This window comes from Cetorhinus maximus, chromosome 1, assembly GCF_964194155.1.
Source record: "Cetorhinus maximus chromosome 1, sCetMax3.hap1.1, whole genome shotgun sequence".
NCBI lineage: Eukaryota > Metazoa > Chordata > Chondrichthyes > Lamniformes > Cetorhinidae > Cetorhinus > Cetorhinus maximus.
The window spans coordinates 241,969,341-241,995,191 of record NC_135879.1 but is presented as its reverse complement, the minus strand read 5'-3'; the positions used below and the strand labels follow the sequence as shown (position 1 = coordinate 241,995,191).

The 25,851-nt window shown below is 45.4% G+C and overlaps 1 protein-coding gene across 3 annotated transcripts in view; it reads right to left on the bottom strand.

Annotated features, from left to right (window-relative positions):
* Positions 1 to 2,216: 2,216 nt before the first annotated feature.
* The window catches only part of LOC144688399 (exocyst complex component 6B), a 623,897-nt gene continuing 600,262 nt past the window's right edge, over positions 2,217 to 25,851 (bottom strand). For 2 of the 3 annotated variants that reach the window (XM_078554888.1, XM_078554904.1), the window contains exons 21-22: positions 12,905 to 13,017; positions 2,217 to 8,209 (exon numbers count right to left, since the gene is read on the bottom strand). In XM_078554888.1, coding sequence (XP_078411014.1) covers positions 8,077 to 8,209; positions 12,905 to 13,017 — 246 coding nt within the window. In that variant the 3' untranslated portion in view covers positions 2,217 to 8,076. The remainder of the gene's footprint in view (positions 8,210 to 12,904; positions 13,018 to 25,851) is intronic. The other variant, XM_078554897.1, reaches the window with a different exon arrangement.

Here is a 25,851-nt window from a genome sequence, read left to right as displayed (position 1 = left end):
CAGTGGGTGTCTTGTCCGCCACCTGTAAAAGCGGCGAGACACCCACTCTGACTCTGAGAAGGCAGTCTGTGCCCAGATATTCTGCCCATCAGGCAGTTAAGTGGACAGTGGCGGGCCTTCCTCCAGACTGAGGACCCCGGAAGACAATCTCCTGCCTGCTGGGCTGCCGGCCAATCAGAGCCCTTGGCAGTGCCTCAGAGGCGGCAATGACTGCTGCCAGAACAACGCCTCCGGAGTCCTAGGATTGACCTAGTAAAAAGGTAAGTGCTGTTGGGGGGGTGCGGAAGAGTCTCATGGGGTGGGGCTCACAGGAAGAGGGGCCCCATGGGGGTCAGCAGCAAGGGCAGTCACCCCTGCCCCCATGTCTATGTCCGCGATCACGCACAGATTAGTGTAGATCGAGGGACCCCCCCCCACAACTCCAGTGGTGCAAGCCGCATGTCGGCAGGTTGGCTCGGGAAGATTGCAGCCGAGGTGGGATGAGGCCATGAAGAAGTTGTTAAACGGCCACTTAAGGGTCTCAAGTGGAGGCAGGGAAGATCAACCATGGGCCTTCTTGCACAGAACTTACTTCCGGTGGAGGCAGGAAGGAGTCGGGTATCAGTCCTGACACCAACCCACCAAATTTTCAGGCCTGCCCACCTTCTTCCTCGCCTCCTGTGGGGGCAGCAGATTCCAGCCAAGCATTCAACAAAAAGTAAATAGAATGCTGAAGTTTTCATGGTAATTTTTTCTGATACTAGCCCTCAATTTAACAGACTTGTTGTATTTAACTTGTCAGAGTGGGATTTGACTTTACAACCTGTGAGTTCCCAGTTCGAAGGTAGAATGACTTGCATTTATACAGCACCTTTCATGATTTCAGGATGTCCCAAAGCTTTGCACAACCAATGAAGTACTTTTTGAAATTTAATCATTGTTTTTTTTAATTCATTCATGGGATGTGGACGTCACTGGCTAGACTAGCATTTATTGCACATCCCCAATTGCCCTTAAGGTGGTGGTGAGCTGCCCCCTTGAACCGCTGCAATCCATGTAGTGTAGGTACACCCACAGTGCTGTTAGGGAGGAGTTCCAGGATTTTGACCCAGCGACAGTGAAGGAACGGCGATATATTTCCAAGTCAGGATGGTGTGTGGCTTGGAGGGGAACTTCCAGGTGGCGGTGTTCCCATGTGTCTCCTGCCCTTGACCTTGTAGATGGTAGCGGTCATGGGTTTGGAAGGTGCTGTCAAAGTATCCTTGGTGGGTTCCTGCAGTGCACCTTGTAGATGATACACACTGCTGCTACTGTGCATGGGAGGTGGAGGGAGTGAATGTTTGTGGATGGGGTGCCAATCAAGCGGGCTGTTTTGTCCTAGGATGGTTCAAGTTTCTTGAGTGTTGTTGGGGTTGCACTCATCCAGGCAAGTGGAGAGTATTCCATCACACTCCTGACCTGTAGATGCTTTGGGGATCCAGGAGGTGAGTTAATCACTGCAGGATTCCTAGCCTCTGACCTGCCCTTGTAGCCACAGTATTTATATGGCTAGTCTAGTTCAGTTTCTGGTCAATGGTAACCCCCAGAATGTTGATAGTGGGGGATTCAGCGATGGTAATGCCATTGAATGTGAAGGGGCGATGGTTGGATTCTCTCTTGTTGGAGTTGGTCAGAACCTGGCACTTGTGTTGCGTGAATGTTACTTGCCACTTGTCAGCACAAGTCTGGATATTGTCCAGGTCTTGCTGCATTTGGGCATGGACTGCATTGTGTTGTGGGAAATGCAGCAGCCAACTAGCATACAAGTTCCCATAAACACTAATGCAATAATCACAAGATAATTTGTTTTACTGATGTTAGTTGAGGGATAAATATTTGCCAGGACACCAGGGAAAACTCCCCTGCTCTCCTTCGAAAAAGTGCCATGGGATCTTTTATGTACATCTGAGAGGGCAGTTGGGGGCGTCTTAACATCTCATCCAAAAGGTGGGAACTCTGACAGTGCACCATTCCCTCTGTACTGGGCTGGAGTTTCAGCCTGGATTATGTGCTCAAGTCAAACCCATGACCATCCGATTCAGAGATGACAGTGCACAATCATTAAGCTACGATACTACACTGAGTTAGGGGGCATTGAGTTAGGGGGATAATGTTCTTGAGGCATTGATTGTTTTTGTTGTTGGTGAAAAGCTGTTTTGTAAGACTGAGATGTGTGGAAAGAAACAGCAGTGAGAGAGTTGGCCAACTAAGCAGTTTTATTTCGGTCAACCCGTGGTCTATATGCTGAGGGTAGCAAGTCTTTCCCATGATAATTTGCACCTTGCAAATGGGTAACAAGCAAAGAAAACAATTTCCCCCTCGTTTGTTCGTTTTTTTTTGTAAATTCCGCATTTGTGCAAAAAAAAATACCTGTGCAATTTCCAACAAATAGAACATTTGAAGAATAAAAAACAGAAACTAGCCACCTAGCAGCCTGATGAGGCCGAGAACTAGGAGTGCATAAGTAAAACATGACACTGAGTATTACAATGATTATAACAGTCAGTAAGCAAACCTCCAGTAAACCCAACACCTACCCTGCAAATCATGTACTCTTCTTTATGTAGTGGCCTAGGATACTGTAAGCTGTGTTCACCGAGAGGTTCTATATATACAATCTGTATGTGTTTAGGTGTTCCCTTTTCGTAACATATTAATAAAAAGCAGTTATGGCTGTACTCTTCCCCATTCCCCATCCAATCCCCCAAATTCAAGGTCAAGCATGCCCAATGAAAACAGTGTGACAAAGTGGGCAGTCTTTCTGAGTGACATAATTTGCTTGAATTATTAGTACAAACGAATGTCAGGATTAAACAGAAAGTTCTGGAAATATAAAGCCAATCACCATCTACAGTAAGCTCCTTGCTATGTATCTTTTGAAAAGAATCATCAAGGTGACAATTAAGTTTTAAGGATTACAAAGTCAATTGACAGGCAATCTGTTTCATTAAGAATTTCATTCCAGTGGACATAATTTAGATTATATCAGGAGGAAGAACGGAAGTTAGTGGGAATTTCTTCGCCCAAGGCAACACGAGGCATGGAATCAGTTCCCAGCAAAGCATTTTGAAGTGAGCTGTGTAACTGGAGTAAGGAGACAATCAGCTATGTTTTCGGAGGGAAACAACATATGGGTGTATGGTGAGTTGACATTGAGGGATATGATGGTTAAGGGATTCAGGGATAGGGCAGAAGAGATTAAGGGATGTCAGAAGAGGTTAGAGGTTATGGGGGAGAAGTTGAGAGAAATGGTAGTGAAGGATTGAGGATTATGGTGAGAAGCGACTGAAAGATGTAGTGAGGAGGGATTGAAGGGTATGGGGGATGGGGCTGAGAGATATAGTGAATAACAGATTGAGATAAATAGCGGGAAGAAATTGATATATATGAATAAGAGATTTAGCGATTAGTGATTGATGAATATTGGGAAGAGCTTGGTTGATATGTGAAAGGGTGAAGAGGCTTGTGGGGTCTAATGACCATTCTCTGTTCTTCACAATCCTGCTTATATTAATGTTAGTTGATACTGTTAACAGTTCTCCCTCCTCAGAAACCTCCACCTCCCCATCAAATTTGCTATCAGCACATCACTCCTCAAAACAGATCCTTGATGCGTCCGTACTTGCAACATACCAACCCATTTCTGTTTCCTCTCCAAAGTCCTTGAACATATTATCGCCTTCCAAATATGTGCCCATCTTTCCCTGAATTCCATGTTTGAATACCTTCTGATCAGGTCTCTGTCCCTGCCACAGTACTGAAATGGCTGTTATTAATGGGACAAATGATATCTTATGTGACTGTGACAAAGCTAAACTATCCCTATTAGTCTTTCTTTAACTATCTAGGCCTTTGACGTGGTTGACCTCATCATCCTCCTCCAACACCTCTCCATGGCTCCCATGGGTGGAACTGTACTCGCATGGTTCCATTCTTAACTATTCAGTCGTAGCCAGAGATATATCTGTAATGACTTCTCCTCTTACTCCCACACCATTACTTCTGGTGACTCAATGGATAGATCCTTGGCCCCTTCCATTTCTCATCTGCTTGCCACCATTTGGCAACATCATTCGAAAACACAGCGTCAGATTACACCCAGTTCTAACTCGCCAAATCCTTCCTTGACCTCTCCACTTGTCTCTAAATTGGCAGATTGCTTGTCCAACATTGGATGAGCATTGGATGATCAGAAATTTCCTCCAACTAAATATTGGGAAGACTGAAGCCATTGTTTGCTGCCCCCATCTCAGACTCCTCAATTTCCTAATCACAAACTCTATCCTTCTCGCCCTTTCATCTATCTCAAGCTGAACCAGATTGCTTGTAACCTTGGTGTCATACTTGACCAAGATGAGCTTCCACATCTCCACACCATCAGTAAGATTGTCTTTTTTCACCTCTGAAACATAGAAGGTTTATGGAGCACAACAATTTATCGAGCCCATCGTATCCAGCTTCACCCTTGCCTCAGATACCTTGTCCAGAATCCTCAACCATGCCTTTTGTTATCTCTAGGCTTGACATTTCCAGTGCACTTTGGCTGGCCTCCCATGTTCTACCCTCTGTAAAATTGAGGTCATCCAAAACTCTGCTGTGTTCTGACTTGTGCCAAATTTGGTTCACACATCACATTGTGCTTACTGACCTACAATGACTTTCTGCTAAGTAACACTGATTTTTAAGTGTTTTCAAATTTCTCCATGGCCTCAACCCTCCCTCCCTCTGTCATCTTCTCCAGCCCTACAACCCTCTGAGATATCTGCATTCCTCTCTTTGATTTTAATTGCTTCATTATGGTGGCTCTACCTTTACCTGCCAAGGCCACAAGCTCTGAAATTCACTCGTTAAATTTCTTGTGCCTCTCTTTCCTCCTTTAAGATGCTACTTAAATCGATATTTTTGATAAACCTTTTGGTTATCTGACTTCATATCCCTTATCTCGTTCAGTGTCAAATTTTGTTTAATAATGTCCCTGTGAAGCACCTTGGGAAAATTTACTCTATTAAAGGTGTTATATAAATACAAGTTGTTGTTCTCATCAGCCCTTATTCATAGTCCACCTGATGTTCTAGTCTTGCCTTTGACAGATGTTGACTATATAAATCCATGACTTCCTGTCCCTGTAAATTTCCAATTTCCAGCATTCGTAGGGTTTAATTTTTGTCCACGTTATCTTGTTAGCACAATTGGGCATCTAATGCTGCTCGCACTGGGGAAAAGGAGGTCGCTGCAGTCCGTCAAGCGGTTTCAAATTAACAATCAAATGTCCCATGTACCAGGCTGGTACAGAGAGGAAAACACTTAAACAGCAATGAAAATCGCCTCAGACTCAGCAACATCATCTTAGAGTTATTACTGGCGACAAAATAAAACTGTCCTGTGACTAGGGAGTACATGTAGCTATATTCTCGCCTCGGTCATCATCTCCTAACCTCGCCGAAAGATGTCAACTCTTGTCCGGGTCCAGTTCTGCCAATGCAGGCCATCCACAAACTCAGCCAGTCCAGGATATTGGAATACGGGAGCAGCGCAGTCCGACTCACACGCAGTTTAACCGCCTGAAGGAGAACGGGGTTTCGGAATATAGCGAGTTAGGGAGCCAGTCGCATTCCTCCCAACTGAACTGAGGGTGAGAGGTTTAATGAGAGTGCAACTCAACTGGAACTCTGGCCAAGATCAGCTGGTGAGACAGGGTGGCAGGGGGAGCAACATCTTCCAGCTCTGGATGAAGAGGTACTCCTGGAGTGAATGCACTGCTCTGCTGTAAAGCGCTTCACATTTTCTTTTCAAGGTTAGGATGTTCCAGAAAGGGTTTAATGTATTTAAAATGGTTACCGACCTAGAGTATGAGTGCTAAACCTTGCTGTCAGGAGCCACTGCTATTGGTTTTTTAAAGTAACTGACTGGGTGGCTCAGTGGGTGAGGCATTGACTTTTCACTTCTGAAGCCAGGATCGCAGCAGCATATAGCTCCAAAAATTTGGCCCTCTGACTCCAAAGAGGTGATTGTGCTTGGCCGGTGGAGTAGAAAGGAAAATTTCACACCCTGGCAGTAGGGGGGCATACTCTTGAGTTTGTGGTTAAAATACAGGAAGGAATTTTGCATCTAGACCTGTGGTGTGCCTGTAAATCTGGGTGTGCCTTATAAGTAATTGACGCTTGCAAAAAAATGTTCAATTTTTCGGTATTAATGTTGAACAATCACAATGTTCGCCAAATGAAATGTGAAAATGGCACTTGCTAATGAAAGGCAGATCCAGACAATGCGATGGGGCTCAAGAAGGGTGATTGTGTCTGTACTGATGTTAAGCCAACTCCCTCCTATCATCGAGTTCTTAAGCTCTTTCCACCTTGACACCTCACTGCTTCAATGAGCTGTGGCGCTCGTTTGCCTTTCATCAGCAAGTTTCTGCCACTTCTAGCACTCAACTAATCTGTACTTATCCACCAGTTAAGCAGGGTCAATTAAGGGATAAATTGCCAAAGATGACACAGTTGGTAAGGGCAGGCTCACTCATACTGGTGTCCAAAGCCCAGGCTGTCGGACATAATTGGCGATTAAGACATCCAGCCTGGCTTGGTAATGAGCTGTTGATGGGGCTGTCTGATCTTCACAGTGGGCATTCTTTTATCTGGCTCTGTTCAGCTGGAGACAGCAATGAGCTAATGGGAAGTGCAGTCCTGACCGGATGTACAGCAAGAAGCTTCCTAATGCTCTGTGCTGGTGAACTGCACATCTTCATTTGGTTACGCCACTGGGAAAACACAAGGTTCCTCAGATATGGCACTTACCAAACTCTGTCTAAACCCAGCTAAGTGTGGTCCCGACAGGCAGAGATTGCACACTCCATATCTGCTTGCGTGGGCTTGGAGACTCAAATGTGATGAGATTCCGTGTACATCATGCACCCAAAAAAATTCCTCCCCCCAGCACCCTGTATCTCACAATGTTAATCCAGCTCCCTTGCATTGTCGCCCCAGTAACCCCTCTCCCTAGCACCGTGTTACTGACAGTATCTCTACTGATGTTAAACTGGCTCCCACTCACTGTCACTCAGTAACCCCTCCCTCAGCGTGTTATGTCACTGAAGTATCTCTACTGATGTTAATCCAGCTCCCTCACGCTGTCACCCAGTAAACCCACTCCTGCAGCACCCTGTGTTACTGGGTTTATCTCTCCTGATGTTAATTCAGCTCCGTCACACAATTGGACTCGCCATTCCCTTAAAAATGTCAGCATTCGCTAGTTTATATTCGAAAATAAGGCAGTATGAACAAAAAATGCGTGTTGATTTTTTTTTTTGGTGATAACATGGGTTCACTTCCAAGAATGGTGTCACCTGAAAGTGGGGCTGTGGAATGTGTTCAGCAATCAGTGCAAGACATCTGAATGGAAAGAGTGTTCCAAGCAGTAATTGTGAGTTAATGAGTTCATTTGGTGGCAGATAGCAATGATGAGGGTGGAAGGTACGGCTCCATGGGATGCAGCTTGGCCTAGAATGAAGGCAGAAGGGAGAGAGGAGAAGAGGGTTTGCGAGTGACGAAAGGAGAAATGTTCAGTCGTGCAGTCCAGGTTGAGGGTCAACATTCAGCATTTCCGCGGACCCCTCCAAACTCCTGTGGGTCCTAAAGTCTAGCGTAAGGTTTAGAGGTGGCAGATCTTTGCTTTGAACTGCTGCACAAAATCCGCTCATCCAAAAAAGACCCCTATGAACTATCAAGAGGTGTAGTGTTTTCTCATAAAACGGGCACCGTGTCCATGAATTGATCAGCAAAAGCCATCTGTGTCTGCAGGAGGGATACTGAGCAGTGGCGTTGCTCTTTGCCTTCACAGCAGCCCCACGACACCTTGCAAGGCAGTTTGCAACATTTCTCAGCAAGTTTGTAAACAAAGCAACAACAGAAAAAGAAGCTTGCCAAACACTTGTTGCCCCTTTAAAGGAGTGCACTGGTCTCAGTTTCCATGGTTGTGATGGCACATTGTCCAATATCCAGCATTATGTGCAACTAACAGGGAAGAAGGGAGGGAGGGAGGGAGGGAAGGACTGGAGCAGGTTCAATGGTGGTGGGACATGCTGTTGATTAGACTCCTGAGCTGTTTTGCCACGGTATCTATGAGCTTCTGCTTGTCCCGTTCGTTCTTGCGGAACTGTGCAAAGACATTGTTCTTCCTGCTGGTGTCTTTCATTCTGGAAGAGAGTCACAGTATTTGGTTAAAAGAGGCGGTTCAGGGTCTTTACGTAACTCTGAGAACACGATTGCAATCAATTAAGCAAAAACGAGAGAAACTGTGCCGCACATTTTTCGAATGGATAGAAAATCACACCTTGAAATATTGTGAAGCCGCAACTGGAAAACCTTTTCTGATATGACACAGAAAAATGTCTCACTGTGCACCATTGTGAACTTTTCCAATTAACATAATTAAGGTGTAGTGATAAATTTCACTGGTTCATTAATCCAGAGGATGCAAATTCGAAACTCACCATGGTAGCTTGAGAATTTGAATTCAGTTTGAATCAAGCAAAAAATTAAAAGTCACAGTAATGCTCATCACAAAGCTGTTAGGTTGTTGTAAAAACATAACGAGTTCACTAATGCCCTTAAGGGAAGGAATCCTACAGTTATTACTCAGTCTGGGCTTATTCCACATCAATGTTGTTGACTTTTAACTGCTCTCACAGTTCTATCATCACCTTCTCAGGGCAGCAGGTGCTAGCCTTAGCAACAACAAATTATTGACGGGACAGTGTAAAAGCAACTTAACACTGTGTCTAACCCGTGCTGTGCCTGCTCTGGGGGTGTTGATGGGGACAGGGTAGAGGGAGCTTTATTCCTTATCAAACCCTGTGCTATATGTACCCTGGGAGTGCCTGATGCGACAGTGTAGGAGCAGCTTTACTCAGTATCTAACCCTGTGCTGTACCTGTCCTGGGAGTGTTTGATGGGACAGTGTAGAGGGAGCTTTACTCAGTATCTAACCCTGTGCTGTACCTGTCCTGGGAGTGTTTGATGGGGACAGTGTAGAGGGAGCTTTGCTCTGTAACTAGCCCCGTGGTGTACCAGCCCAGGGAATGTTTGATGGGACAGTGTAGAGGGAGCTTTGCTCTGTAACTCGCCCCGTGGTGTACCAGCCCTGGGAGTGTTTGATAGGACAGTGTAGAGGGAGCTTTACTCTGTATCTAACCCCGTGCTGTACCAGCCCTGGGAGTGTTTGATAGGACAGTGTAGAGGGAGCTTTACTCTGTATCTAACCCCGTGCTGTACCAGCCCTGGGAGTGTTTGATAGGACAGTGTAGAGGGAGCTTTACTCTGTATCTAACCCCGTGCTGTACCTGTCCTGGGAGTGTTTGGTGGGACAGTGTAGAGGGAGCTTTGCTCTGTAACTAGCCCCGTGTGTACCAGCCCTGGGAATGTTTGATGGGACAGTGTAGAGGGAGCTTTGCTCTGTAACTTGCCCCGTGGTGTACCAGCCCTGGGAATGTTCGATGGGACTGTGTAGAGGGAGCTTTGCTCTGTAACTAGCCCTATGCTGTACTTGCCCTGGGACTGTTTCATGGAACAATGTAGAGGGAGCTTTACCCTGTATTGAATCCGGGAACACATGAACTTTAAAATAAATTCTTTACACAAAGGATGTCCTTCACCAACAGCTGATGAAAAGGAGCTCTTGAAAAGTTAAAAAGGGAAAAAGATAGTTGCTGGAAATAAAAGAATATTGAAAGATATGAGGAACGCGCAGGAGAATGGGATTGAAATGCAAGGTTCATATGGAAAAACAAAATGGGCTGAATAGCATGTTCTAGGGATCAGATATTCTATACTTGATGGGAAATTGTGGTTGGATTTTCATCCTGTATTTAACTGTATTGTGCCTGATTTGGGAGTGCTTGATGCTGACAATCGCTGCATGAAACGTGAGTTAGCCTGACTTCCAAGCTTGATGTACCTTAAATAAAAACAGAGGGTGCTGGAAAAGCTCAGCAAGTCTGGCAGCATCTGTGGAGAGAGAAACAGAGTTCGTGTTTCAAGCCCAATATGATTTCTTCAGAACTCAAATTCCGAGGAAAAGCCATATTGGACTCAAAACGTTAACTCCGTTTCTCTCTCCGCAGATGCTGCCAGATCTGCTGGGCTTTTCCAGAACCCTCTGTTTTTATTTAAGATCTCCAGCATCCGCTGTAGTTTGCTTTTATTTTGACGTACCTTATTTGACCAGCACAAAATTCACACTTCTCGACATAACAACACCTATGAGGAGCTGGGAGGGCATTCTCATCAAAAGCCCTTGGCTGCTACAAACATGTTATTCAGAAAAATAACATTAGCACTCATCAGCTCAAATTGCTGTCCTGGCACCAGCACTTGTACCAAGGGTTAAAGTGTTAGACACAATCCAACTATGGAGAAACACGAGGTATAATTGTAAGGTTGGTGGTTTTTCCACAGCTGGAATGATGCAGGATGAAAATTTCACTCAGCCATTTCTGAAATTCTCTGACAGTTGTGCCTGGTTGTTTTCAGTGAAAGGTTGGCTACAAGTTGCTCCAGAGAGTTGATACTTACGCCCGAGAGATCCTACAATGCAGCAGTAATATAAAAGGAAAAACCGTCAAACTTTAAATTCTCTTGAGAACGCAGCTTAATTACAGCCCAAGCTGCTTTCTCCTCTATTTTGAAACTTTTTCCCCATCAAACTTACTCTACACCCCACATCTCTGCTGAAAGTTTTGACACACATAGGGGCTTCCCCTTGTCTCTTAGGAGGACAATACGACCATAAGACGTAGGAGCAGAAGTAGGCCAATTCCCCAAAACCCTTGATTCCCTTACTGATTTAAAATCAGTCTATCTCAGCCTTGAATATACTTAATGACTCAGCCTCTACAGCCCTCTGCGGTAAAGAATTCCCCAGATTGACTACCCTCTGAGAGAAGAAATTCCTCCTTGGCTCTGTTTTAAATGGGCGCCCCTTACTCTGAGATTATGCCTTCTGGTTCTCGACTCTCCCACAAGCTCTCTGGTTCAAGACTCTCTCTCAGCATCTCCCTGTCAAGTCCCCTAAGAATCTTATATGTTTCAATAAGGTCACCTCTCATTCTTCTAAATTCCAATGAGTACAGGCCCAACCTACTCAACCTCTCCTCATAAGAAAATCCCTCCATACCCAGGATCAACCTAGTGAACCTTCTCTGGACTGCCTCCAATGGCAGTATATCTTTCCCTTAGCCCACAAGGTCACTGAACATACAAAGTGAGCAGTGGGAGGTTATTCAGCCAGAGCAGAGCAGTTAATCCTGTCCTCATTTGATATCCAGTTAAGTGGCTAGAGACGGAGAGCAACCGTGAGAGAGTGTGTTGGGGGAGTATGGATGTGGGGGTGGTGTTGGTGGAAGAGAGAGTGTGTGAGTGTGGGACAGCAGAGAGAGAGAGAGAAAGTTAGTGCGGACAGTGGAGTTAGTGTGTGTGGGCAGGAGAGAAAGTGAAAGGGTGAATGTGTGAGGCAGGAGAGAGGGAGATTTGGGGGAGGGGCAGAGACAGAGTGGAGATGAAGACAAAGGGAGAGAAGAGGGTGTGATGACAGGTATAATCTAAACAGATTCAGCATGACCTGTTTAGGGCAAAGTGTTGATTTTAAAATTCTCATGAAATCCCTCTATCACCTCATCCCTCCCAACCTATGAAACATCCTCCATCGATACAATCCTCCAAGATTTCCACCCTCCTCCAATTCTGGCCTCTTAAAGTATCTCTGATTTTCATCGGTGGTCGTAACTTCAGCTGCCTAATCCCTAAATGCTGGAATTCCCTCTCTAAACTTCTCTGCCTCTTTCCTCATTTTAAGTCACTCCTTAAAACCTTCCATTTCCTAATAGCTCCTTATGTGGCTTGGTGTCAAGTTATTGTCTGGTCATTTTCCCCTAAAGGACCTAGAGATATTTTTACTATGTTAGGCATCATAAAAAAACAAGCTGTTGTTATTCCTTTTTATTTGTTCATGGGATGTGGGCATCACTGGCTATGCCAGCATTTAGTGACATCCCTAATGGCCCTTGAGAAGGTGGTGGTGAACCGCCTTCTTGAACTGCTGCAGTCTATGTGGGTGTAGATACACATACTGTGCTGTTAGGGAGGGTGTTCCAGGATTTTGTCCCAGCGACAGTGAAGGAATGGCAATATATTCCCAAGTCAGGGTGGTGTGTGGCTTGGAGGGGAACTTCCAAGTGGTGGCGTACCCATGCACCTGTTGCCCTTGTTCTTCTAGATGGTAGCGGTCGTGGGTCAGAGGATCGTGAGTCTTTGGAACTCTTCCTGAAAAGGCTGTAAAGCAGAGTCTTTGAATATTTTTAAGGCAGAGGTGGATAGATTCTTGATAAGCAAGGGGGTGATAGGTTAGTCGGGGTAGGCAGGCTGCAGATTTGAGGTTACTATCAGATCAGCCATGATCTTATTAAATGGTGGAGCAGGCTCGAGGGGCTGAATGGCCTACTCCTGCTCCTTGTTCGTATGTTAAAAAGGTGCTAAGGAGCCTTGGTGAGTTCCTGCAGTGCATCTTGTAGGTGGTACACCCTGCTGCCACTGTGCGTCGGTGGTGAAGTGAGTGAGTGTTTGTGGATGGGTTGTGAATCAAGTGGGCTGCTTTGTCCTGGATGGTGGTGTTCTGGTTTGTATTGATTGCTTTGGCTATCTACAGTTCAACATGCCTGCTTTGTCGATGCTGCCCTGTTGACCCAGAAAAGCATGAGTCCCAAACAATTTGTACCCTGGCATTTAAACCCCTGACCCACCCACGATGGACAACAGCCTCCATTCACAGAAGATATTTACATTGTTCCACATACAAGCCACTACCTGAACTGGAAGCCCCAAAGTGGCACACTTACTTATCCAGCAGGGCGAGGGCTGTTGTTGGATTCACCCTCAGGTATTTGCAGTTGGGCTGCCCATAATCTGCTAGGTATGTTGACCAATCCCACTGGATGAAGAGATCCAGAAGCTGTGTGAGCAAAATGGAGCAGAGGATTAGAATGACTGCCGAGGGGGGGGTTTGGCGCTGTGGGAACAGCCTTACACATTGTGACATCTCTCCCCAAACTGTGGAAAGGGGGGGGGGGGGAAACACAATACTAAACAGTCAGGAAGACCCCCCTCCCCCAGCAAAGAAGGAAATTCTTTGGGAAACAAAACATGCAAGATTTTACAGACTATCATTCAAGCCAAATGCGACAGCAAAGGCTGCCAATAAAAATAAGGGAATCAAAAAAAATTATACTACTCCAAATATCTTCCAAGCATATTGAATTGCTTAACATGCACAGCACAGAAACAGACCATTCGATCCAAGTGGTCCGTACAGGTGTTTATGCTTCCCATTCGCCTCCTCCTGCCCCTCTTCATCTCGTCTTATCAGGACGTACTTCTATTTCTCTCTCCCTCATTGAACTTCCTCCTAAATGCTTAATTCGGCTCAAGCACTTCCTTTATCAGCACTCTCACTACTCTCTGAGTGCCAATTTGGGCTTTCACTTCTTTGAGAAGCTTAATACCAGAGATATGGCTTGTAACATAACAAAGACATTAAAAGTTATAAATATTCCAACAAACAGTGACTAAACTTACCCATGTTGTAACATTTTGAGATTTTGACATAAAATATGCCCAATATTGCTTCATAAGAGGTTGTTTGCATCGCCAAGAAACCAAAAGATTTCGCTCCATGGAGTTTACGCGAGCTTGTTCCGATAATGATTGACAACGAGAGTGCCCGTTTCCAGTAATTGGAATGCACCCCAGCACAAAGTTAGTGAACTATTTTTTGGTACTTTGAAGGTGATAGTAATCTATTTCTCCACTACCGAAAGCTAATAACTCAGTAAAGCTGTCACCAAGATCTCTTTGACCAGCTCTCCATCGGAATACTCTTTTTTTCATCTCAGGTCAGATCCAAGCAGTCTTGTGACTCTGCTGATTGAGTGCTGGCTTTACTCCATTCTTGTCTTTTGCACTGATCTGTTGGGCTCCCTCATCATTAAGGATGGGGATATTTGGGAAGCCTTCCTCCTCCAATTAGTTATTTAATTGTCAACAACCATTCATGACTGGATGCAGCAAGACGGCAGAGCTTCCGCTGTTTGACATGCAAGTAGTCCTGTGTTGTAGCTTCACCAGGTTGACAGCTCATCTTTAGGTGTGCCTGGCGCTGCTTTTGGCATGTTCTCCTGCACTCTTCATTAAACCACCAGGGTTGATTCCCTGGTTTGATGGTAATGGTAGAGTGGGGGATATGTCGGGCCTTGAGGTTACAGATTGTGTTTGAGTGCAATTCTGCTGCTGCTGCTGATGGCCCACAGTGCCTCATGGATGCCCAGCTTTGAGTTGCTAGATCTGTTTGAAATTTATCACATTTAGCACAGTGGTAATGCCACACAACACAATGGAGGGTAGCCTCTATGTTAAGCCGGGACTGTCTCAACAAGGACTATGCATGGGTGGTCACTCCTGCCAATACTGTCATGGACAGATGCATCTGCAACTGGTAGATTGGTGAGGATAAAGTAAAGTATGTTTTTCCCTCTTGTTGGTTCCTTCGCCACCTGCCACACACTAGTCTTGCAGCTATGTCATTTAGGACTTGGCCAGCTCGGTTACTAGTATTGCTATCAAGCTACTCTTGGTGATGGACATTGAAGTCCCCCATCCAGAGTACGTTCTGTGCCCTCCAAGTATGTTCAACATGGGGGAGTACTGATTCATTAGCTGAGGGAAGTTGGGAGGTGGTAACCAGCAGGAAGTTTCCTTGCCCATGTTTGACCTGATGCCATGAGAGTCAATGCTGAGGACTACCAGCACTTCCTCCGGACTGTATACCACTGTGCCGTCAACTCTTCTGGATCTGTCCTGTCAGTGGGCAGACCATACCCAAGGATGGTGATGGTGGTGTCCGGGACATTATCGGTCAGGTATGATTCCGTGAATATGACGGTGTTAGGCTGTTGCTTGACTAGTCTGTGAGACAGCTCTCCTAATTTTGGGGCAAGCCCCCAGATGTTAGTAAGGAGGACTTTGCAGGGTCAACAGGGCTGAGTTTGCCTTTGACATTTCTGGTGCCTAGAGCCAGTATAAAATAAAGGATACTATTCTAAAGGGTATGCAGGAGCAGAGAGATCTGGGTGTATTTGTACATAAATCATGAAAGGTGGCAGGACAGGTAGAGAGAGCTGTTTCTAAAGCATACAGTATTTGTGGCTTCATTAACTGGGGCATAGAGTACAAGAGCAGGGAGGTATTGATGAATTTGTATAGGACACTGGTTAGACCTCAGCTGGAGTAGTGTGTACAGTTCTGGACACCACACTATAGGAAGGATGTGAACGCATTGGAGACAGTGCAGAAGAGGTTACGAGAATGGTACCAGAGATGAGACACTTCAGTTATGAAGTTGGGACTATTTTCCTTGGAGAGGTGAAGGCTGAGAGGAGACTTGATAGAAGTTTTCAAAATAATGAGGGGCCTGGACAGAGTAGAGAGGGAGAAACTGTTCCTGCTCCTAAATGGATCGAGAACCAGAGGGCACAGTTTTAAAGTGTTTTGCAAAAGAAGCAACTGCGAGGTGAGAAAATTTTTTTTCACACAGTGAGTAGTTAGGATTTGGAATGCACTGTCTGAAGTGTGATGGAGGCAGGTTCAATTGAGGCATTCAATAGGGCATTGGATGATCACTTAAATAGAAACAATGAGCAGGGTTACAGGGAAAAGGCAGGAGATTGGCACTAATTGAAATGTTCAGAGAGTCGGTGCAGACACGATGGGCTGAATGGCCTCCTTCTACACCGTAACAATTCTGTGAGTCTGTGAGGTCGATGTTGGGTTTTTTGTCCGGTTCCATTCCTTTTAGACTTTGTAGCAATTTGATACAACTGAGTGGATTGCTACGCGATGTCAGACACAACTTAAGACACAATTGCTGTGGGCCTGGAGCCAGACCAGGTAAGGATGGCAGATTTCCTTTCCTAAAGGGCATTTGTGAACCAGATGGGTTTTTTTATGACAATCAACAATGGTTTCATGGTCACCGTTAGGCTAGGTTTTAATTCCAGATTTATTAACTGAGATTTGAACCCATGTCCCAGAACATTAGCCTGGGTCTCCGGATTACCAGTCAGAGACATTACCACGATGTCACCGCCTCCCCTTGTCCCAACTAGTGGGAATCCCCTCCATTGCACTGTTTAGGAGAGGTTCTGGGGCATTTAGCAATTTGGTTTAATGAATGTTAATGCTTGTTAATACGAGAAACGCAGCAATGTTGGTGTTAATGCCCTCCAAAGGCAATGGTGAGATAAAGTTAAAGGCACCTACAGGGTAGATGCTGAAAGGCTGTTTCCACTGGTTGGTGAGTCTAGAACTAGGGATCAGCCTCAGGAAAAGAAATCAGCCATTTAGAACCGAGATGAGAATCAATTGCTTCACCCAGAGAGTTGTGAATCTTTGAAATTCCCTGCCCCAGAGAGCTATGGATACATAGGCAATTAACATATTCAAGGCCAAGATCCATAGATTCTTAAATGCCGAGGAAATCAAGGAACATGGGATTGAGTGGGAAATTGGAGTTGATGTAGAAGATCTACCACAAACTTCCTGATCACATTGGAACTCCTACTCTTAGCTCTGAAAAAGAGAAAGGCTTGCATTTCTATAGCACCTTCCAGGACCTTCAAAGCACTTTACAGTCAATGTGGTACTTCTGAAACATAGTCACTGTTGTAATGTCGGGAAACTCTGCCTAAAATTCTTACTGTGCTGGTGTGAATTTCCTGTTTCCCATACCCACCAGTCTTGGACTGAGTATCGCAGTTCAGACTCATCAGGCTCAATAAATGAGTACTGGAGGGACTGCTGCCAACTCTCTTGGGCTAGCAGAATGAAAAGACTTGTCTAATCAGCCTGTACTGGATTTGAACCCAGGTTTCAGAGATTAATGGGCAGTGTGCTGACTGACTGCTCCACCCAGTCCCCAAGTCCATATCCCTTCTAATCTCTGCTGATCCCTTGAATTTTTCCCTTGCATGTAACAAACAGATTAGGTGTAAAGCACTTCCTTCCAGTTTAACAATACGGCTGGCTTTCTTTGTGTCTCTAAGTAGAGGTTTAAAGTTCATGAGATAGAGTGCCCGCACGTGTCTTGCTGCTCCACAGAGTTCAAACTGAGGTTACTGGCACAAGGCCAGCAATACACCAAGTATGTGAGGTATTCTTCATACTTCAAAAAAAATTAAAGTTGCACAGGTTACAATTAATGCTCATCAATCTCTACCACTGGCAAAGCAAGTCCATGTTTGCAAATAGCGTGCAAGTGAAACACACCAATTATTATGATGAGTGGATTGTGATTGATGGCTGGAGTATGCCACACACACACACACACACTGCACCCGCACTGCACATGCATACTGCAGTTTTGTTACACATGCACACTGCACAGGCACTGTACATGCGCCACACACTGCACATATAGTGGATGTGTTACTTACACACACGCACACACACACAAACATGCATGTGTGAGTGCACACACACACACCTAACTAATGCCTATATTCATCTTTAATGTTTGTGACAGGGACTGAAGACAGTGACTTCGTTCTTCCCAATAGGAAGGAAATTTCATTTCATTTCTCAAAATTTGGAGGAAATTTCACTGCCGCACATTCAGACACACACAATCTCTGCACGCGTTACACACACACGCACAAGTGCACATTGCCCACACTATGTATGTGCTCTCACACACACACAGAGCATGCACACCCTGTACGTGCGTGCAAAAGCAGTGTCAGTCCACATTGAATACAGAACGTGAAGCAATGCCTTGTGACCTGCCTTTCACGGTCAAGGACAGGACAATGAAAGAGTTCAGATTGAGGCTGAGGCTTAGAAACTGAAAAGTACATATTGTGCATCACTTCACTCACAGAAGGAAAACTGGCCTGAAACTGCTTAGATCAATTGGATTGTAACAAAATTATCAAGGTTAATCTGGATTCCGGCAGCAGTTCTTACAATGTTTTACTTTGTTTCTTACCCCCTTCCCTCCTATTGGGGGACAGTTGCACAGGGATGAGAAATCCCCAGCAGCCCCTCAAAATTCAGAGCCTTGGTCAAGCGAGTGTTGACACGTCATTTGACTGTGCTGCTCTTCACAGCAGAGCCCCAACACCTTGGCATGAAACATTCAAGAGTGTGAACATTCCAGCAGGGGTCACTGGACTGGGTCAGGACCCTGGGAGCTTTACCAGTTTCCTGTATTATGTGGCGTAACAGCATCAGGCAGCCTGAGGCAAGTGGAACAGGGACAAAAGTTCATACATGTAACTTACAGGAAAAGCTGGAGAAGCAGCATCGAGGACACCAATAGCTGAATGAGAGTGACTCCATGGCCAGATGCTGACTCCGACAATCCTATTCAACACTGGCTCAGTGGGTAGCACTGTCGCCACTGAGTCTGGAGGTTGTAGGATTCAGTTCTGCTCCAGGGAATGGGCACAAAATCTCGGCTGACGCTCTGGTGCAGTACTGAGGCAGGGCTGTTCTGTTTAAGATGCTGCCTTTCAGATGAGGACTTATACTGCCTTCTCTCTCAGGCGGACATAAAAGATTCTGTGGCATTATTTTGAAGAAGAGCAGGGGAGTATTTCTCAGTGTCATGTCTGATATTTACCCCTCGACCATCACCACTAAAACATCAGACGATCAGGTCATTATCTCATTGTTGTTTGGGGGAGCCTGCTGCGTGTAAGTTGACTGCCACATTTCCTACAGTCCAATAGCGGCCACACTTAAAAAGTACTTGGCTTTGGGGTGTCCTGTGGTCATGATAGGTGATATATTAATGTAATTTCTTTCTTTTGACTTAGATGTCAACAGCAGCAGAAACAGACTGACATTCATCGTATTGCTGTTAGCAAAGTGACACCTGATTTGCCTACATAATACTGGATATTGTGCCTCAAAGGTGATGCATAGGGAGGAAAAGGGGGTGTGAAGATTCACTAACACTGGGAGAAGTCTCACTAAGAGAACAATGGGTAAGAGATTTGTTTTGGATTTCCAGCATCCGCAGTTTTTTGCTTTTATTTTATTATAATGGGTAAGAGATTCACTGACACTGGGAAAAATGGTGTATGAAGCTGTCACGGGTATTCTGAGTGGTTATTCTCGACTGACTGATATTCTTGGCCTTCAGCTCCTGAGGTCCTAAGCTCTGCAATTGCCTCCTTATATGTCTGCCTCTCTACTTCTCTCCTCTTTTAAGACCCTACTTAAAACCTACCTCTTTGACCAAGCTTTTAGCCACCTGTCCTAATATCTCTTTATGAGGCTGTGTCAAACTTGAATCTGATAACGCTCCTGCAAAGTGTCTTAGGATGCTTTAAGACATTAAATTTTTGCTGTTCTTAATAAAGTGTGAGACAAGCCTGTCCAAATCAGGAAGTCATGGTTAGATAATTATTTTCCCAGGTCCGCCTTCAACTTACACAGAGTGAGCAAATCAATCTAAGTGTGAAACACACCCTTGCAATGGGTGTGCCATTAGGTTGACACAGTAATACACATCCGACACTGTCTAAAGGAGGGCAAAAGTTCAGATCTAATCTCCTCACATTGGAATAAAAAGAGCGCCAATAACCTACAAATCATGATAGAGCAAATGAATCACAGAATCACACAGTGCAGAAGAGACCCTTCGGCCCATCGAGTCTGCACCGACACATGAGAAACACCTGACCTACCTACCTAATCCCATTTACCAGCACTTGGCCCATAGCCTTGAGTGTTATGACGTGCCAAGTGCTCATCCAGGAATTTTTTAAAGGATGTGACGCAACCCGCCTCCACCACCCTCCCAGGCAGTGCATTCCAGACTGTCACCACCCTCTGAGTAAAAAAGTTTTCCCTCACATCCCCCCTAAACCTCCTGCCCCTCACCTTGAACTTATGTTCCCTTGCGACTGACCCTTCAACTAAGGGGAACAGCTGCTCCCCATCCACCCTGTCCATGCCCCTCATAATCTAGTACACCTCGATCAGGTCGCCCCTCAGTCTTCTCTGCTCCAACGAAAACAACCCAAGGCTATCCAACCTCTCTTCATAACTTAAATGTTTCGTCCCAGACAACATCCTGGTGAATCTCCTCTGCACCCGTCCTCCGCAATCACATCCTTCCTATAATGTGGCAACCAGAACTGCACACAGTACTTCAGCTGTGGCCTCACCAAGGTTCTATACAACTCCATCATGACCTCCCTACTTTTGTAATCTTTGCCTCGATTGATAAAGGCAAGTGTCCCATATGCCTTTTTCACCACCAACTATTTCCAGTGCCAGAAGGGTTGATAACCAGAGGACACAGGTTTAACATGGTTGGCAAAAGAACCAGAGGGGAAATGAGTATGATCTGAAAGTGCAGTGGAAGCAGATCCAATAGTAACTTCCAAAAGGGAATTGAATATATACTTGAAGGGGAGTAAAATTGCAGAGCTATGGGGAAAGAGTAGGTGGAGTGGGACTAATTGAATAGTTCTATCACTAAGCCAGAACAGGCACAATGGGCCAAATGGCCTCTTTCTTTGTTGAAAAATTCTATGATAAGCAAAGAACACTGGGAGATGTGAAGGCAGACCCCACACAAGAACAGCCCACAAATGTAATGGCATGAGAAAGGTTAAAGGTTAGCAGCCTTGGCTCTCCCAGGTAAGGAAGGGGAACAGTCAGAGCCAGGGTTATGTTTGTTGGTCACTGCCCAGCAAGCGAGGACTGTATTAGGTTTAGCTGTGAGGCTCTCCTTGGTCGAATGGCCTGCTGAGCCAGGCCCGCCAGGCTCACATGGGAAGAACAGCCATTTTGGCCAGGTAATGAAGGTTGTAGTAAGGGAGAAAGAAGGGTTGAAAGTCTGCAAACAAGAGAAGAAAGAACTTTCATTTCCAAAGCAGCCTTCCAAAGTGCCTCATACATATAGGGCAGGATTTGCCTGTCGGTGAGCGGGGGCGGGGCCCGACGTCACCACACCCCATTTGAATTTTCAGGTAGGTGGGGGCTCAGCAAAATCAGCTGTGCGCCCACCGAGCTGTCAATGGCCAATTGAGGTCATTGACAGAGTCATTAAACTAATTAATGGACCTTAAGGTTGGCCGGGCAGGCCAGGAGCCCTGGCAGGAATTAGAAAAAGCATGAAACCTCATCCACGGGCGGGATGAGGTTTCATGTAGGCTTTAAAAAAATTTAATTAAAGTTTTTTTAAAATTATGGACATGTCCCAACTCATGTGTGACAGTGTCACATGAGGGGACATGTCAGGGAATTTTTTTTTCCTATTTTTAATATTTTTGACAGTAGAGACGATCTCCCTGAGGCAGCACTTAGCCTCAGGGGGATGTGCGCTCTTTCGTGCACATGTGCGAAAGAGCGCACTCTCGGGTTTTGGGATTCCTCCGCCTCGCCCACCCGCACAGGGAGCGCATAGCGCTTCCGTGTGGACGTCACGCTGGGCGGGCCTTAATTGGCCCGCCCACGTAAAATGGCGGCCCGATCGGAGGCGCGCCCGCACTTCAACTTCGCCCCCAACAGTGGGGGGAGGGGGAAAATCCTGCCCATAGATTACTTTGAATTGCAGCCAGTCTTACTATGCAGGTAAATATGGCAGCCAATTTGCACATGGTAATGTCCTACAAACAGTAAACTAAATGTGTTCATCACAACCGAAAAAAGTTAGAGATGGAACAGATCATCGACCTGAAACTCTGTTTCGCTCTCCACTGTTGCTGCCTGACCTGCTGAGTGTTTCCAGCAATTTCTGTTTTTTATTTCAGGTTTCCAGAATCCAGTATTTTGCTTTTGGATTACTGCTTAACTCATTCCCACTTCTTTATTCAAATATGTACACCTTGAAGAAGTTCTACTCTTCTCTCCGATGAGGTTTGCATTTGCCTCTTTTACCTTGTTCGTCTTCATTGCTTTGTTTCCTCCCTCGTGTTTCATTAGGTTAAAAGCTGTCATATCTCTAACTTTTTCCAGTTCTGACAAGAGGTCACCATCCTGAAAAGTTAACTCTGCTTTTCTCTCCAGATGCTGCCCGACATGCTGTGTATTTCCTGCATTTTCTGTCTGTATTTTAGATTTCCAGCAAATGACTGACTAGTTAATCTATTTACAGCTTGCTGGGTGAGAGAGGAATGTGTTGCTCTTGGAATTAAGACCATAATAAGACCATAAGACATAGGAGCAGAAATTAGGCCATTCGGCCCATCGAGTCTGTTCCGCCATTCAATCATGGCTGATAAGTTTCTCAACCCCATCCTCCCGCCTTCTCCCCATAACCTTTCATCCCCTTACCAATCAAGAACCTATCTATCTCGGTCTTAAATACACTCAATGACCTGGCCTCCCCAGCCTTCTGTGGCAATGAATTCCATAGATTCACCACTCTCTGGCTAAAGAAGTTTCTCCTCATCTCTGTTCTAAAAGGTCTTCCCTTTACTCTGAGGCTGTGCCCTCGGGTCCTAGTCTCTCCTACTAATGGAAACATCTTCCCCACGTCCACTCTATCCAGGCCTTTCAGTATTCTGTAAGTTTCAATCAGATCCCCCCTCATCCTTCTAAACTCCATCGAGTATAGACCCAGAGTCCTCAAACGTTCCTCATATGTTAAGCCTTTCATTCCTGGGATCGTTCTCGTGGACCTCCTCCGGACCCTCTCCAGGGCCAGCACATCCTTCCTGAGATACGGGGGCCAAAATTGCTCACAATATTCTAAATGTGGTCTGACCAGAGCCTTATAAAGCCTCAGCAGCACATCCCTGCTTTTATATTCTAGTCCTCTTGAAATAAATGCCAACATTGCATTTGCCTTCCTACCGACTCAACCTGCAAGTTAACCTTAAGAGAATCCTGGACTAGGACTCCCAAGTCCCTTTGCACTCCAGATTTCTGAATTCTCTCCCCATTTAGAAAAGAGTCTATGCCTCTATTTTTCCTACCAAAGTGCATGACCTCACACTTGCCCACGTTGTATTCCATCTGCCACTTCTTTGCCCATTCTCCTAACCTGTCCAAATCCTTCTGCAGCCTCCCCGCCTCCTCAATACTACCTGTCCCTCCACCTATCTTTGTATCATCTGCAAACTTAGTCAGGATGCCCTCAGTTCCTTCATCTAGATCATTAATGTATAAAGTGAAAAGTTGTGGTCCCAACACTGACCCCTGCGGAACTCCACTTGTCACTGGCCGCCATCCTGAGAAGGACCCCCTTATCCCCACTCTCTGCCTCCTGCCAGACATCCAATCTTCTATCCATGCTTGTACCTTGCCTCTAACACCATGGGCTCTTATCTTACTGAGCAGCCTCCTGTGCGGCACCTTGTCAAAGGCCTTCTGGAAGTCCAAGTAGATAACATCCATTGGCTCTCCTTTGTCTAACCTACTCGTTACCTCCTCAAAGAATTCTAACAGATTTGTCAGGCATGACCTCCCCTTGATGAAACCATGCTGACTTTGCCCTATTTTACAATCCACTTCCAAGTATTCTGAAATCTCATCCTTAATAACGGACTCTAAAATCTTACCAACGACCGAGGTCAGGCTAATCGGCCTGTAATTTCCCATCTTTTGTCTCATTCCCTTCTTAAACAGGAGGGTTACATTAGCGATTTTCCAGTCCTCTGGGACACTCCTTGACTCGAGTGATTCCTGAAAGATCATCACTAACGCCTCCACTATCTCTTCAGCTATCTCCTTCAGAACTCTGGGGTGTAATCCATCTGGTCCAGGTGATTTATCCACCTTCAGACCTTTCAGTTTTCCTAGCACCTTCTCCTTGGTAATGGCCACCATACTCACCTCTGCCCCCCGACTCTCTTGAACTTTGGGGATGTTACTCGTGTCTTCCACCGTGAAGACTGACGCAAAGTACCTATTCAGTTCCTCCGCCATTTCTTTGTTCCCCACTACTACTTCTCCAGCGTCATTTTCCAGCAGCCCAATGTCCACTTTTGCCTCTCTCCTACCCTTTGTATATTTAAAAAAACTCTTGCGATCTTCTTTTATATTACTGGCTAGTTTACCCTCATATTTAATCTTCTCCCTCCTTATTTCTTTTTTAGTTGTCCTCTGTTGGTCTTTGTAGGCTTCCCAATCCCCTGGTTTCCCACTGCTCTTCACCTCATTGTATGCTTTCTCTTTAGCTTTTATGCTGTCCCTGACTTCCCTTTTCAGCCATGGTTGCCTTGTCCTCCCTTTAGAATGCTTCTTCTTCCTCGGGATGAATTTTTGCTGTGTCTCCCAAATTACTCCCAGAAACTCCTGCCATTGCTGTTCCACTGTCTTTCCTGCTAGGCTTATCTCCCAGTCAATTCTGGCCAGCTCCTCCCTCATGCCTCTGTAGCTGCCTTAATTCAACTGTAATACCGTTACATCTGATTCCAGCTTTTCCTCTCAAATTGCAGGGTAAATTCTATCATATTATGGTCACTTCCTCCTAAGGGTTCCTTCACCTTAAGCTCCCTTATCAAATCTGCCTCATTACACATCACTAAATCTAGAATTGCCTGTTCCCTAGTGGGCTCCACCACAAGCTGCTCCAAAAAGCCATCTCGTAGACATTCCACAAATTTCTTTTCTTGGGATCCACTACCAACCTGATTTTCCCAGTCTACCTGCATATTGAAATCCCCCATGATCTTGCCTTTCTTACACACCTTTTCGATCTCCTGGTGTATCTTGTGCCCCACATCCTGTACATAACTCCCATTATGGTTTTTTTACCTTTGCTGTTCCTCAACTCTACCCACACAGATTCTACATCATCTGACCCTACGTCATTTCTTGCTATAGATTTAATTTCATTTCTTACTAACAAAGCAACCCCACCCCCTCTGCCAACCTGTCTATCTTTTCGATAGGATGTATATCCTTGGATATTTAGCTCCCAGTCCTGATCCCCTTGCAGCCATGTCTCCGTGATGCCCACCACATCATACCTGCCAATTTCAATCTGCGTCACAAGCTCATTTACCTTATTTCGTATACTGCATGCATTCAGATACACCACCTTCAGTCCTGTATTTCCCGTCCCCTTTCTCATTGTCGTCCCTTTATCTGATGTGCTTGAAGTTAGATTCCTAGCCCTTTCCAAACACTCTGTCCTATTTTGTGTTCTGGAGACTTCAATAGCCTCTCCTGGGCTCTCCTTCCTTTTCAGTTTTTTCATAATTTTCCATGAAGTTGAATCCACCACCCCCACACGCTAACCTGCTGCTTTGTTTCCCATTAGTCATACTTCTTGGAGTTTTACCCTTCCCTCCTCCCCCCACAAACTTTCTAGTTTAAAGTCCTGTTGACCACCCTATTTACCCTTTTCGCTAGAACATTGGTCTCAGATCGGTTCAGGTGGAGACCGTCCCAACGGTACAGATCCCTCCTGTTCCAATACTGATGCCAGTGCCCCACGAAATGGAACCCCTTTTTCCCGCACCACTCCTTTAGCCACGTGTTTAGTTCCCTTATTCTCGCATCCCTATGCGGCAGGGGATCTTTTCTATGATTGAATTTTACATCCAGTTTGAAAGGGAGAAGAGTGGGTCTAAGGCTCTACTATCTTAAACTTAAATAAGGGCAACTATGTGGGTATGAAAGCTTAGCTAGCTGAAGTGAACTGGGAAACTAGGCTAGAGGTTAGCTCAATAGAGAAGCAGTGGCAGACATTTAAGGGAATATTTCAGAGTATTCAGAATCAGTACATTCCTACTATAAAGAAAAATTCTAAGGGGAGGCCCCACCA